The sequence below is a fragment of the Trachemys scripta genome, chromosome 11 (genome assembly GCF_013100865.1).
Source record: "Trachemys scripta elegans isolate TJP31775 chromosome 11, CAS_Tse_1.0, whole genome shotgun sequence".
Taxonomy (NCBI): Eukaryota; Metazoa; Chordata; order Testudines; family Emydidae; genus Trachemys; species Trachemys scripta.
Genome location: NC_048308.1, coordinates 59297001 through 59313357, shown reverse-complemented (window position 1 = coordinate 59313357; position 16357 = coordinate 59297001). Strand labels below are relative to the sequence as shown.

General features: G+C 40.4%; 1 protein-coding gene across 2 annotated transcripts in view; it reads right to left on the bottom strand.

Moving 5' to 3' along the window:
* The window catches only part of PARD3B (par-3 family cell polarity regulator beta), a 647317-nt gene that overhangs the window by 23066 nt on the left and 607894 nt on the right, over nucleotides 1-16357 (bottom strand). For both annotated transcript variants that reach the window (XM_034786262.1, XM_034786263.1), the window contains one exon: nucleotides 12594-12673. In XM_034786262.1, coding sequence (XP_034642153.1) covers nucleotides 12594-12673 — 80 coding nt within the window. The remainder of the gene's footprint in view (nucleotides 1-12593; nucleotides 12674-16357) is intronic.

The following is a 16357-nucleotide window of genomic DNA, read 5'->3' as shown; positions in this document are numbered from 1 at the left end:
CATCATGGGACACAACAGGTGTTACTAGCTCCAAGTTGTCAGGAGATATGGGATCTTAATGTTAACCATAACCTCCAATAGTGTTACTGGTCTGAACACTACCAATCCTAGATAGGAGCTTGGACCACAATAATTTTCCAGTCCAGGTTTTACTTGATTCATATTTGGGGAGAAGATAGATAGAATGCTGTGGAAGGTTCTTTTGTTTAAAAAACCAAAATAGTTGCTATTTGAAAGGTTGGAATGCTAGGAGCAGTCCTGGGTCGGTGGGCAGAGTATAGATAAGAAAATCAAATGAGTAAATTCTGTGTATTCCACAGCTCCAGAGTTTAATCACATTATTATGGAATTTACCATGTGGTTGAAGAAATGAAGGAATTTATTCATGAGTTCCATGATTGCATTTAGGTCTGACCCAACACCTGCTGAAGTCAATGGGAATATTTCCAGTGATTTCAACTGCCATTAATTCATGCCCATATTGACTTGAATGTCACTTCTTGCTATTACTCAATGTATGACATTATCAGGTCCTTAGAAAATATCACACTTGGATACTATGCTGATGCGTGCAATAAAAGAACCTTGGATGGATAAATGGAAGAAGAGAAAGATGGATGAAAAATGAAATTTAGAAAACTGTCTTGACATGTTTTTAGTAGGCCGATATCTAAACTGTTCAGAGAAATACATCCCTCACTCATGCAATGGAAGCAATCTGGCTGCCACCTGTATGAGCTGTGTGGTAACAGCTGCACTACCAACTGCTTTTACTATTAACTTCTTCAGTGATCTCTCTCAATCCCAAATTAGGTCTGATGAAGTGGGCATTCACCACGAAAGCTTATTGGAGCTTATGCTCCAATACTTCTGTTAGTCTTAAAGGTGCCACAGGACCCTCTGTTGCTTTTTAATATTGTGAAACTCTCTCCACACAAGGTGGCCATGGTTTCACTGAGAACACTAGTGACCACTGACTTCATTTTTGTTAAGAAGTCTGGCCCTACTGCTTCTATATGGCTCGGTTTATCCCTCCTGGCATTCCATTTTATTTTGCTTTCTTAGTATGTGGTATCATTTGTGCTTGTAGTATGTGTGCTGCATATTTGCTAATGAACCAGAACTATATTTCAGTCGCTGAGGTTTACATGGCCTGTAAATTTCGTAAGCTGTCCAATTAAGATGGCCCACAAAAAACTTACCTTTCTATTTTCTTATCATATTTTCTTCTTTCCTGTTCCATAATAGCATAGTTGCTAAGGGCGCGTTATATGTTTATTATGAGAGCCAGCATCTTGATACTATGACAGCATAACTCTGTGATAAAACCTTCTTTACTATAATTAAACTACCACATCTGTCCTGTAAAGATTGGATAAAGGCTAGGGGACGGGCGGAGGTTATAAAAACCAACAGCAGCTTGCCTTACTAGTGGACACCAACAGTACAATGGTTGAACAGCTATTTGTTTATTGGAGTCTAGCTGAAACTTGATAGAAGGGGTAAGACATTCATGGATTATGCTGTTAGAAGCTTGCTGAAGAATATTGATGGAGCCAACTACAAAACTGGACCTACTACGTTCTGTGTGTCAGAGCTATGTATTGATGGATTCTTTCCTTCCTCCTTTGCTGGCGGTATCTATTGGGTATTACTGCCACTTTTCACTGGTGAAGGCCTGTCTCTCAACCTTACCTCCAGGTCTATTTATATAGAGAAAGTGAATCTCAAGAGCTTGGGCTGGAAGAGTTGTCTCTTCCTCAACTTATTTTAAGTGAACCTCAAGGAAAAACAAAGTGCCATTTCCTCACTTTAAAAATCCAAGGTCTACACTTTTTCAGATTTCATTTATAATACATCTTAAGCAGCTATGTTTTCACCCTATGTATACAGATCTTCTATTTATAAACCAGCCAGTTGAGTTTCCCAATCTGTTGGTCTCCTGGGCGATTTCAACATCAATGTTGATAATGCAGAGGATACATTTGCATTTCGTAGCACATCTCATTCCCCAGGTTTCACTCAGCATGTCACTCTGTTGATGTATTCTGTGGGACATACTCTTTGTTTTTTAATTTGAGCTTACTCTTTTTAATTTGCATTCACTTATCTTTTTTCCACAGATCCTTCATCTCAACCTAAAACGTTTTTACTGACACTTATTTCTTTCATTAATGTTTTGTTGCTGAAAATTTGTTTTGTTCTTGTACTCATTGGAGGGCTGGCTAATAGTGCTTCTTTTTCTGTTAATGAGGCCATGTCTCCATAATTTCACTATGTGTAATATAATATTAACTCAAATGCTTCTCCTTGGAGACAGCCTTTTTTCTAGATCTCTAATATTTTTTTAGCAGAATTTAGTACCCTTATATTTAGTAGGAGGCCCTTATGCCTCAACATACATTAAATTCTCTACAAGACTCATGCTTTTTGTTCACGTGACACTTTAAAGAATATTTATTTATCCCAACTAATATCTACTTACAACCGAGGCCAGCTGTTTAGTTTCAAAAAATTAATTGACTTTTAAACCATTCCATATTGCATCAACTGGCTCTTCGCTATGAGGAGTTGAGAGGCTTTATTAGAAAAACTGACAAAACCCACCTCTGTCAGCCCCCCTGTCCACCTCCAAAGTATTCTTCTGGGAGATCTGTTTTTTAGTTTTTGTTTTTTTGTAAGAAATATCCCTGCTGCTGTAGATATTTTCTTTGCTAAATTTTCTTTAGTTACTCCCATGGAAATTGCAGAGGTGGCCTGACAGCTGCACTTCGTGACTTGATGTCTTGACCCTTGACCTTCTTGACTTCTTAAAGAATGCCTTTCAGTAGTAAAGACCTAATTTGGCTTAGATAGGAAGCATCTTGTTAATTTCAACTAATGTTCCACTCTATTTTTAAGGAAGCTGAAATTACACCTAAAAACAAACCGTCTTCACTTTCAAATTCTACGATAAGGTTTTTGTAACTATGATCCTGTTTACAATCTTTAACCCCTCCTTTTAGACAAGAGTTTTGGAGAAGTCATGTCTGCTTAGATGCAAGCCCATTTTGTGAGATGTCTTTAAAATAAACACCAACCTTCCCACTTCGCTGCCTGCTTTATTTATTTAAGATAGTAAATACACTTGTTTATGATCTCTACGCACTTTTTGGGATTAGATTTTGACTCTGTGTTTCAAAATAAGACTGAAGCTATCAGTGTGATACTGGGTCACGATTTCACCATAAAATGCTGCATGTACCAATATGCAGAAATGAGAGAATCTCCACGTTTCTGCTTTGAATGGTTGACATGTATGGAACGATCATTGGTATGAGAAATTCCATTCAGGATTTAGACTCTGTCCTCCTCGAAGCATAATGACTTTCTTGATAGCTCTGGCTTTTAGGCAGTTTTTGTAGTAATCAGTTTTATTACCTGGCAGTGGTAAGTACAGTAAGGTAGTTAGACTCCACTATGATTTTGGATTTAGCTAATCTTTAAATGAGCACATCAGCTCAGTTCCCAAGCTAGTGCTCTATCAGGGAGGAACAATCTCTTTTTTTTCTCTGCGTGTATTTCATCTTGGCTGTTTTATGACAACTTTTTTCCTGGAGATCCTTGGGAAGACCAATATTCCCATTAAAACTGATTCAAAACGCACCTGTCAGGACTTTAAAACCAACTAAAACCCTACACATATTTCACTTATAATGAGATCATTGCATGGGAAGATATCAGATTTTAAGATTTTGCTGTATTTTCAATAAAAGGGCCACGTTTTGTAATTGCCATGAACCACTAATCATTGGGTACTTTTTTTTACCAAAGGCAGATTTAAAATGCCAATCTAAAATTAAGTGTTATTTTTGTAAACTCACATTTAATTAGCACAGTTAAGTATCCTTTCCTTGACTTTGAAAGCATTTTAATTCTTACAAGAAGTTCCACCATATCATCGTCATCTTTTTTCCCCCTTTTGTATTGTAAAACTGCTATTTGATGTGGCAGAAAACAAAAGTAATAGAGAAGGAGCTAGGCAGAGTGGAGATCAGACAAGTATCACATTAGGATGACTTCATGAGACCACCACATAGAATACAATGAATAGAAGCTCCCTGATTGAGAAACAATGGTTGACAGTGTGCCAAGATGAGGACAGAAGAGAGAAGTATGCAGAATGAGAGTGGCGTATTGAGCAAAACATTTGAGCACAGTCAAGAAACTCAGCACAACAATGATTCCCACAGCAATAAGCAATAGGAGGCAGATGGGAGAGTGACAATAAAAAAGAAAAACATTGAGAGCTCGGAGAATAATATAAGAAATGAGAGAGATCTGGACTTTCCTAAGCATCAACCTAGCTATGAAATAACCCCCTTTTGGGAGCAAATGGGGAAGTACATACAAACATTACAGTCAGGAAACTGACACGTAGCTGGTACCAACTCAGGAGGATTCAAGGCTCCAGATACTGAAGAACCATCATTTTAGATATTTTCAGTATCAAAAGATTTATTTCTTCCCTAAGGAAGTTTACACTGGAGTAGAGGGGCCAGCAGAGTTTTTCCTGCATCACTCAACCCTTATGCTGGACTGCAGCTGGAGTGACCACATGGTGGTGCCTTATTCCTCACTGTTTCGCACATAAGAAAGGTTTCAGAGTAACAGCTGTGTTAGTCTGTATCCGCAAAAAGAAGAACAGGAGTACTTGTGGCACCTTAGAGACTAACAAATTTATTAGAGCATAAGCTTTCGTGGACTACAGCCCACTTCTTCGGATGCATATAGAATGGAACATATATTGAGGAGATATATATACACACATACAGAGAGCATAAACAGGTGGGAGTTGTCTTTCCAACTCTGAGAGGCCAATTAATTAAGAGAAAAAAAACTTTTGAAGTGATAATCAAGCTAGCCCAGTACAGACAGTTTGATAATAAGTGTGAGAGTACTTACAAGGGGAGATAGAGTCAATGTTTGTAATGGCTCAGCCATTCCCAGTCCTTATTCAAACCGGAGTTGATTGTGTCTAGTTTGCATATCAATTCTAGCTCTGCAGTCTCTCTTTGGAGTCTGTTTTTGAAGTTTTTCTGTTGTAATATAGCCACCCGCAGGTCTGTCACTGAATGACCAGACAGGTTAAAGTGTACCCTACACTCCCACTGGTTTTTGAGTATTTTGATTCCTGATGTCAGATTTGTGTCCATTAATTCTTTTGCGTAGAGACTGTCCGGTTTGGCCAACGTACATGGCAGAGGGGCATTGCTGGCACATGATGGCATATATCACATTGGTAGATGTGCAGGTGAACGAGCCCCTGATGGTATGGCTGATGTGATTAGGTCCTATGATGATGTCACTTGAATAGATATGTGGACAGAGCTGGCATCGGGGTTTGTTACAAGGATAGGTTCCTGGGTTAGTGGTTTTGTTCAGTGATGTGTGGTTGCTGGTGAGTATTTGCTTTAGGTTGGGGGGTTGTCTGTAAGCGAGGACAGGTCTGTCTCCCAAGATCTGGGAATGGCTGAGCCATTACAAACATTGACTCTATCTCCCCTTGTAAGTACTCTCACACTTATTATCAAACTGTCTGTACTGGGCTAGCTTGATTATCACTTCAAAAGTTTTTTTCTCTTAATTAATTGGCCTCTCAGAGTTGGTAAGACAACTCCCACCTGTTTATGCTCTCTGTATGTGTGTATATATATCTCCTCAATATATGTTCCATTCTATATGCATCCGAAGAAGTGGGCTGTAGTCCACGAAAGCTTATGCTCTAATAAATTTGTTAGTCTCTAAGGTGCCACAAGTACTCCTGTTCTTCTTTTTTTAGAAGATAACTAGGTAGACCATCACAGGAATAATATCATAGGACAGAGTGATTATTTTTTGGTTAGCTGTGTACCCAAGGAGAACAGTTTAAATGGGACAGACAATACAAATCAAACACAGAATGCACTGGATGAGCCAGATGGCGGTTCTATCCAAGAAGGGAGCCATTTTTAATTGGCAGGTGACATTTTTACTGAAGCAGGTTAATACTGATGCAGGTTTCAAAAAAGAATTTTAAGGAATTATTTGCATGGAAAGAGGGTCGTTGCCTTACAGTGGGAGTGAGAGGTATTTCCAGAAGATGAAGGCAGCATGGAAGAGCAGATGAGATGAGAGTTGAAGGTTATGAAGGGCCAGGCGAGGTGGGGAGTTATTTGCAGTGCACAAGGGAAAAACAATGGAGCTGTAAAATGAGAGCAGACTTGTAGGCAAAAGCAGACTTCACAATCTCGAAATGATGGCAACTAGCGTGAACTTGATGAGGAAGCCAGTAGAGCTTGGTGAGGAACCTACGCCTCCTATTTGTCTCTTTGAGAGCCTCCTTTATGAGGGCAACTGTTATGGAAACTCTTCTTTTGCCCAGAATGGTGGGAAATGGCTTTTGCCTACATGACTGTCAATGCTGCCTCACAAACTGTCCGGCAGGGAAGGCTCCAGCCCCTTTGACAATGCTGTCTTCATGCCTTTAGTGAGAAACGTAAGCAGCTCAGCCTCTTTAATTTATCCAAGAGAAGGTTAAGAGATGAAGTGATCACAGAGTACAAGCACCTACTTGAGCAGAGATTTCTGACAGTAGGCAGCTCTTTAATCTAGCCAAAAAAGGCACAACAAGATCCAATGAATGGAAACTGAAGCTAGATAAATTCAGACTAGAAACAAGGCACAATTTTTTAATCCCGAGGGTGAATAACCTGTGGAACAATTTATCTAGAGAAGTGGTGGATTCTCCATCAGTGAAGTCTTAAAATCAAGACTAGATATCTTTGTAGAAGACATTCCATAGCTCCGGGATGGCCAAACTTACTGACCCTCTAAGCTTCATACGACAATCTTCAGAAGTTCGAGAGCTGGGGAACATCTGCTGGGGCTTGGGGCTTCAGCCCCACAAGAGATGCCTGCTGGGGCTTGGGGCTTCAGCCCCACTCCTGCTGAAGCCATGAGGCCCGGCTGGTGCGCTGTGGGGCTCAAGCCCCAAGGCCCACCTCCCCACTGGGCAGAAGTCCCTACCCTACACTACCCCGCTGCAAGGTGGAGGTCCTGAGCTCCTCCCCAAGTGTGGTGGGTGAAGAATGAGGTGGGTGGCATAGGGGGCTCAGTGAGCCGCACGTTAATGGTAAAGAGCTGCATGTGGCTCGTGAGCCACAGTTTGGCTACCCATGCATAGCTCAAACAGAAGTTATGATCTTGATGCAGAAACTACTGGGTAAGGTTCTAGGGGCCTGTGTTATTAAGCAGGTCAGACTAGGTGGTCACAATGGTCCTGTCTGGCCTTGGAATCTACGATAACCCTTTTATTTACTGACCTAGGAGGTGCAAGTTGCAGAGTGGATCCTGAACATGAGTCTCCTGACAATGGCAAGACATTGTGCTGCCACTTCTTTAATTAATACATTAATAGATTTCCCATCTTTATGGCACATATTATACTGAACTTAAACACTCTTGTGAATGTAAAGTTCCATTCTGCTCAGCCCTCTTCTCCTTGGCCATGGAAATGATCGATACAATCTGAATTCATTTTTTAGTCTTTACAGTTATTTTTTAATGCTCTTTTTGCCACAAACACTTGTTCTTGAATCATGAGAGGAACTGAAACATTGACTTTTTTTGGCATCAGCATTTCTTACTAGCAAGGGGACTGAGATTTGTGGTATATATCACAGCATCACCAATCCCTGGGCCTGTCTTAGTGACTGTCAGCCCAGTTACTAGTCAGAGCCTACTATCGAATCCATTAGGAGAACGGAATAACTCTTCGTGCTTAGGACACAATATTTCTCCAATTGGGGCTGCCATGAGCAAAATTATAGCTTACACTATGACAGACTGCAATGAAATTGAAGTGGAAAAAAAACAAACCTGTGAGCAAATAAACCAGCTTCAAGTTCATATTTGTCCACTGGTTTAACTAAATGTGTGTGTGAGAGAGAGGTGAGTTACTGAAGACAAACAAACGACCACAAATATTTTTCTAGCTCCTCATATTATAGCCATGCTCCTATTTCCCAAATAGTACCCTGAGGAGCCTAAGAATCAAGCCCTTTTCCTTCTAAGAGGGAGGATTTAACATTGCTTAATAATACCATTCAGCACTACTCAGCCTTAGCCCTGGGGCATTGCATAACTACTGAGTGCCAAGAACTGTATCTTTCTTGCAAAGCTTTATGTTCTGCCTTTACCATTTTGCTTCCCTTCAGGAGATGATATAGCACAGTGCAGTATGAGACGGGGACCTGTCACTAGCCTGCCATAGTAACACACCAATAACTCAGTAGATAACATTTGCCTCTCTCTAGATGTTTTCAAATAAAGCCCATAATCTGATACTAGCTTCGATAAAAACTTGACCACGTAACTCAGTTGGCTACTGATTAAGCTAGTCACATATTAAAGCTTCCTTTAAGGCTGTTGCCTATTTTTTTTTTTTTTTTTTTTAAAACAGACAGAAGTATTTCAACTTTTAATTAAAAAATAACCTTACATAGAACAGATCCTGCTCCCATCAAAGCCAGCAGGGTTTTGTCACTGCGTTCAATAGGAGCAGGATTACCTCCCTATATTTTAAATTCTTTGCTTCTTTTGTTGACAAGGCAAAGCACACGTACAGAACCGCGTTTTCTCTAATTCTGCTATAAAATAGAGGTCATGAGCCAGTGAAGCTACATTGATTTACACCAGCTAAGAATCTGATCCATTGTGCTTTGGTTAAACTTCTCAGCACCCACAGGGAAGGGAAATGAAAACATAAGGCCATAGGGCAAAGTGCCACGGTGTTTTAAAGCTGGGATTTGAACTTTAATGAAAGATATAGCAGGAGAGCTTGGGTATGCTACCAGTGACAATCATGCCTTCTTTGTAGGTAGCCTCGCACACCTTCAGAGCTGAACGGGCGCCCTGGGAACGTACAGCTTATTTTTCAAAATAATGTGATGGTAACCCTAGTTCTCGCTTGCCCGTTTCAGAGGGATGCCAAAGCTCTCCTATTCATTCGTTCATTCCAATCTCTCATGCCCTCCAACATGGCTCCTTCTTGTTGCCAGGTAGCAGTAACAGTTTTATTGCATGGGCATCTCATTATTCCAGCTATTGTGCTGATTTTTTTCCCAAGAGAAATCAGCCACAGCCCAAGCCCGGATGCTCTCCTTTCTGTTGCAGAAGTGTTCTCCCTTCCTCCCTGGGACTTTTGAAGCTTGGCAAATTTAGGTAAGTCCCACGTGCTGGTGACAGAGACTTACTTTTATAAAACTGTGTAAGATTAGAAATGTGCTTAATTTGTTAGGAAATGGTCTCTGCAACCCGATTCCACCACCCCTGTCTAGTCCTAAAAGCCAGTTGTTTACATTCAATTACACCTTTTTGCATTGATTGGCTGATAAAAGGAAGGTGAGAAGGATTTTGATAATTTACCGTTAGATCAGACTAGCCACATTTTTTACAAATTTCCCACAATGTTCAAGATGCTCAGTTTGATCGTACTTCCCATGACGAGCTTGGGGAAAACGCTAGCCTATTGCAGACCAGTCAGGCTGCAGTCAGCGATGGGCAGCGGAGCGAGATCTCTAATGGAGAATGTGAACAGCATAGACTAAAATGCCAGCAGTGTGTGGACAACATTCAGCTATACATCACATCCAGAGCAGACGGAAACAGCACCCTCCCACAGGTGTCCAATGGTTTGATTGAGTTCAACAACTGGATGAAGAACAGGATGGAGAACTGGATGAAGAAAAGCTAAGCCCTGGAAAGAAGGAGGCGATACCGATGGGGAGAGGGAAGTACATTGAAGAACATGCCATCTTGATAAGGACATCTATCTATCTTAGGGTTTTGGACTGCTGCCCATTCCTCATAGTATCCGAGTGCTTTCCATGTAAAATAGATTATTAATAATTTGAAGGCAGATTTCCAGAGTTCTCGGCCTTGGTTTTCACCCGGACTCCTCTGTACTTCCAGATATTCAAATGGCCAGCTCTGCAAAAAATCCGCATTTCCATTAGCGGCTGCCAGGAAGACTGCAGTCTCTTCTGCTGGATTCAGACTTTGCCCCGGTCACCCACTCATTTATGAGCTCTGGGCTTGATTACTATGGTGGTTTCAGAGAAGTAAACTTACAAGAGCTCTTTAGAATTGGTTCAGAACACAGCAGCCCGTCTGCTGAACAACACATGCAGTCGACAGCACATCACTCCAGTGCTCTGCTCTCTCCATAATAGAAACATTATGGAGGCAAACTACTGATATTGCATGAACCCTGACAGTGTGGGTGCTAAAACCATGAGACACCCCAACTAAAGTACAGTGTGACTCATGGTACAGCCTAATCTTCTTAGACAGGCACTGAGCAGAAGTGACTCCCTCTTTACACGGATCCCCAAAGGCTATAGAAAGTCTTGATAACTTCCTAAATTCCCCATCCTATCCAGCTAAACCCTCCAAGCCCTGTCGAGATTTAGGGTGTGGAGTCTAGTTTCCACTAGCCGAAATTGAGGTTTTGAGAAGAACATGGGGAGATTAATGGGTTGAATCAGATGGAACTACTTGGGAAAAAAACAATTGGGTGTCATTGTGAATAGCTCACAGGAATTGCCTACTAAGGATGTAGCAGCACTCACAAAAGCAAACAAGACATAGGATGCAAAAAGAATAGGATGGAAAATAGTAGTGAAAACAGTCTAATGTCATATAAAAGAATGGTATGCTCATATCTGGAACACTGTGATCAGTTCTGGTCATCCTATCTCAAAAAAAGATATAGCTGAAATAAGAGGGAATTCAGAGATGGGTAATTAAAGTGATTAGCGGCATAGGAAGACTACCATATTAAGAGAGATTGAAAAGAATAGGATTGTTTAGTTTGGAGAGCAGATGAATAAGAGAGGACATGAAAGAGGAATGCAAAACAATGAATGGTGCAGAGAAGGTATATTGGGTATTACTGTTCAAGTTTTTCTCGTGATTCAAGAACAAGTGGATGATCAATAAAACTGAAAGGCAGTAAATTTTAAAACTGATAAAAAGGCAATTTTTTTTAACTCTACATATATTTAACCTGTGGAACTTGCTGCTAAAAGATAACTGAGGACAAGAACTTAGTAGGATTCAGAAAAAAGAATTGGACATATATTATGGATAATGAGAACAGGAAAAAATATAAAAAACATTGCTGGGAATCAAACAGCACTCTGTTAAGCTGTGTTGCTGCAGCAGTGTTGGTCCCAGTATATGAGAGACAAGTGGGTGAGACTTTTATTGGACCGGCTTCTGTTGACGGAAGAGACACAGTTTCAAGCTTCAAAGAACTTTTCATCAGGTCCTTTGAGGCTTTGTGAAGCTTGAAAGCATATTCCTCCACCAACAGAAGTTGGTCCAATAAAAGATATTAACTCACCCACCTTGTCTGTCTAATATCCTGGGACCAACATCACTAGACCACCACTGCAAACAACCACCAATACAAGTTGATAAAAGGCAGTCATTGAACCACAGATGCATTCTGTGGTTTAAACAACACATCATGCATTAAAAAGTTCTTACTTAAGTCCAACAATGCTGAAGTTTGTGAAACAGCTTTTCTTAGCGAGATCTCATTATTTTCAAGCATTGAGCTATTCTCTATATTCTAGTTCATAGTGGTATGTCATATTACATTAAGGTCAATCAGCCTTTGCAATAACACATTTAGAAACAAACAGTCAAATGGAAAAAATAGAAGAAAAGATATAGCTAGAATGCACATTCATTTATTTCCTAAAAATACCAGCACCGATGTGCCATGCCCTTTGGGGTCCCCAGGAAATGTGGCACTAGTTGATTGTCTCACCCTCATTTAGGAAAACTTGCTCCTCCACATATCTACCTAAGAGCCACTTTCTTGCTTAGCATGCTTGGAGGATAAATATTCTCTATTTTCATTTTCTCCCCACTGCTCTAACCTTTCTTCATTTCTTTTTCTAGTTTGCTAATTCTCACACTCTACTATTATAACTCCCACAGAATCTGGATTGTAATCTTTGAAAGGTTTCCTCTTTGTCATGCCCTGCTGATTCCAGACTAAAATTATTCATAAAAAAGCCCCCCAAACCCCTAAGAATTCTCTCTCATTTCCAATAGGGTTGAATTACAGTATATAGTTACCATACTGGAACAGGATTGCTAGTCAAATTTTCCTTCCAGCAATGGTGGGACTGTAGGAGCTGTCACTGCTGCAGTGCAAACGCCTCACAGCAATGCTCTGTCATTGCCAGCTATGATTTTAGCACTATAAACTTTGTCACAGTTATGCCCTGCTAAGACCTGCTATAACTCTAGCACACTAAGCTTCCTCAATGTCATGTTCTTCCCCTGTGGATCATGACTCTTGCTGACATGTTCAATGAGAACGACTTTATTTTTTTTTAAATCAACTGTCTAAATTATTAATACAGTTATAAAGATGGCACTAAATCATCAGCAGAAGGCAGCGAGACAAAACTGCAACATAATCTCTCATTTCAGAGCCAGACGGCTGTTCTATGCAGATAAAATCAGTGCATGAGGAAGCCTCAATGATGTACCTGGGTAAGGATGCATATTGCCTTTCCATCCCTTCAAAGTGGAGATTGTGTGAACTCCCATCTGGACCTTTTCCAGGCACCTGTGGAGAGAAGAGTAATTAGAGATGAAGATCAATTATACACCCTGGTTACTGACAATGCATCTCAAAATGATAATCAGAGAACAAATGATGCTGCAGGGTGCCAAAATCAACAAAAGAAAGGCAGAGGCTCAGAGAATCCACAAATCCCATACTTAATCTTATCACTGCTAACAAGAAAGGGTTCCATATCAAAGGACTGTTTAGAACAGGTACCTTCCTCAGTGCGGTTCCCTTGGCAGTAGGCCAGCAGGGATACTGTAAACGTTTTTGGTTAGTCTCCCACCTGTAATTCAGTAAAATCAGGAGATAAACCTGATTAAATAAAAGCATTTTAATATTGCTGAGTAATGCACACATTATTCAAAGGAAAGAATGAGTTTACATACTAGTTCCAGATCTGTTTATCATCTGTTAAGTTTTCTACAGTAAAAAAGGTGATATAAACAATCTTTGCTTTCACTCACAACACAAATCTAGAAGCTTTCCCTAACACTGTTGTAAAGCTGAATATCCAACAGGGACGTCGGTGCATTTATCATGCTCTAGTGTCATTTCAGAAGTGAAGCATTAATGCGCTCAGTGAAAACATCAGTTCTCTACTTGGTTTGTTTTCAAGATGGCAGCTCGAGTTGGCTGGAGTGTGAAATCCTATCAGGAAGACTCAAACTAAGGGAAGAATGCTGAACTTAGATGCTTTTAGCTCATAGGAGTTTTCCCAATTTCACTCACTCAATGCCTGCTGATGGCCCAAGTGTTAAGAGCCTTGTTCAAATGTAGCTATTAGTCTTTTCCTCCAGAAATGCAGAAGGCTCACTGACTGCATTCAGTGTTTCCTACATTAGTATGTAGTCCTATTCTGGCACTGCTAGAATCAGCAGTTTTATAAAGCAATATACCGTGAGGCCATTTAAAATCCTCTTCCCCTTTTACAGATTCATGGCAGAAGGGAAGATTTAATGCCTTTTCAAACACTTCTTAACAATTCATTAAGAAGAAAAGAATAAATCACACTCAGCTTTCTGTAAATGTCTGATTATAAAAAGAGGAAACACAAACTAAAAGTAACATGTTTTTCACATTCTACAGGTTAGAGAGCACCCTTCTGTCAATCTTGGCATTTATGCACAATGCATCAGTTTCACTAAAGAGATTTAAAATCTGTCGTGATGGAAAGTTTGTGCAGTGAGTTAATTAGGCTTATTCACCTGTATATAATGTTTTCATGTAAAATATCTCTTAGAGAGATCCATAACAAAAACCAAGTCCAGTGTAAACAGATGTATTACACTGGTCTACAATTTTTGAGAAGTCGTCTGCTTCAGAGATAAAATGTGCTATTTATTATGTATTTTGATGTGCTGAATTTAAATATGACAATTAAAACAACTGATTGGCTACTGTTTCTAAGACAGTTAAGTTTTTACATTTTACGTCTATGTATATTGTGTAGATAGTAGAGTTTTAATCATAAATTGTAAACCTAGGTCTTTTCATGTGTTTATGGTTGCTTTACATTATAATATGTCACCTGTCCTGTTGATGTAACACTTTAAAAATCAGCAAAAGGATTATATAAATAAAATTTATTATGAAACAAAAGGCAAAAAACTATTATGTACATAGTTTACTCCTATTCAGTGTCTACTTGACGCTTCTTGGCTTGTCTCTTGTATTCATTAAATGGAGCATCTCTTGTCACTGTCCAGCAATAGTCTGCAAGCATTGATGGGCTCCATTTGCCCTGATAGCGTTTCTCTATTGTTGCAATGTCCTGGTGAAATCGCTCGCCGTGCTCGTTGCTCACTGCTCCACAGTTCGGTGGAAAAAAATCTGCAAAAAATGTATCTTTAGTGACATGTTGCAACCAAGGCTTTTGTATGCCTCGAAGAGGTTTTCCACCAACAACCTGTAGTTGTCTGCCTTGTTGTTTCCGAGAAAATTTATTGCCACCAACTGGAAGGCTTTCCATGCCGTCTTTTCCTTGCCACGCAGTGCATGGTCAAATGCATCATCTCGAAGAAGTTCACGAATCTGAGGACCAACAAAGACACCTTCCTTTATTTTAGCTTCACTTAACCTTGGAAATTTTCCACGGAGGTACTTGAAAGCTGCTTGTGTTTTGTCAATGGCCTTGACGAAGTTCTTCATCAGACCCAGCTTGATGTGTAAGGGTGGTAACAAAATCTTCCTTGATTCAACAAGTGGTGGATGCTGAACACTTTTCCTCCCAGGCTCCAATGACTGTTGGAGTGGCCAATCTTTCTTGATGTAGTGGGAAGCTCTTGCACGACTATCCCATTCGCAGAGAAAACAGCAGTACTTTGTGTATCCAGTCTGCAGACCAAGCAAGAGAGCAACAACCTTCAAATCGCCACAAAGCTGCTACTGATGTTGGTCATAGTTTATGCACCTCAAAAGTTGTTTCATGTTGTCATAGGTTACCTTCATATGGACTGCATGACCAACTGGAATTGATGGCAAAACTTTGCCATTATGCAATAAAACAGCTTTAAGACTCGTCTTCGATGAATCAATGAACAGTCTCCACTCATCTGGATCGTGAACGATGTTGAGGGCTGCCATCACACCATTGATGTTGTTGCAGGCTACAAGATCACCTTCCATGAAGAAGAATGGGACAAGATCCTTTTGACGGTCACGGAACATGGAAACCCTAACATCACCTGCCAGGAGATTCCACTGCTGTAGTTTGGAGCCCAACAGCTCTGCCTTACTCTTGGGTAGTTCCAAATCCCTGACAAGGTCATTCAGTTCACCTTGTGTTATGAGGTGTGGTTCAGAGGAGGAGGATGGGAGAAAATGTGGGTCCTGTGACATTGATGGTTCAGGACCAGAAGTTTCATCCTCTTCCTCGTCTCACTCAAGTGAGAATGATTCTGATGCATCAGGAACCGGCAGTCCTTCTCCGTGGGGTACTGGGCGTATAGCTGATGGAATGTTTGGATAATGCACAGTCCACTTTTTCTTCTTTGACACACCTTTCCCAACTGGAGGCACCATGCAGAAGTGACAATTGCTGGTATGATCTGTTGGCTCTCTCCAAATCATCGGCACTGCAAAAGGCATAGATTTCCTTTTCCTGTTCAAGCACTGGCGAAGATTTGTTGCACAAGTGTTGCAGCATATGTGTGGGGCCCACCTCTTGTCCTGATCTCCAATTTTGCAGCCAAAATAAAGGTGATAGGCTTTCTTAACCATAGTGGTTATACTGCACTTTTGTGATGCACAAGTCACTTCACCACAAACATAGCAGAAGTTATCTGCACTGTTCACACAAGTACGAGGCATCTCTGCTCACTTTGGCTAAACAGAAATGTGTCCCTTTGCAAAATCAAACACTGACAAATAAGAGAGCATGACACTGTATGATTTCTAGAGCTGATATAGGGCAATTTGTTCAGCAGAGTGATGTAAGCTTCGTTATGATTGCATCATCCATGACTTCTAGGAATAACATGATACAATTCATATCATGTATGATGCAATACCAGCTTCAGATTGCATCATTCATTGTTTTGCCTAAAAAGCAAGTACTGTCCAAACCCAGTCATAGATTTATTCATAGATCCAGTCAAAGATGTATTTAAGTCATTTCTGGTTTAAATTGAGATCCCTTCCCTTTATAACTCACTTATCCTCCGCCATTCCCAAGTCAAGGGT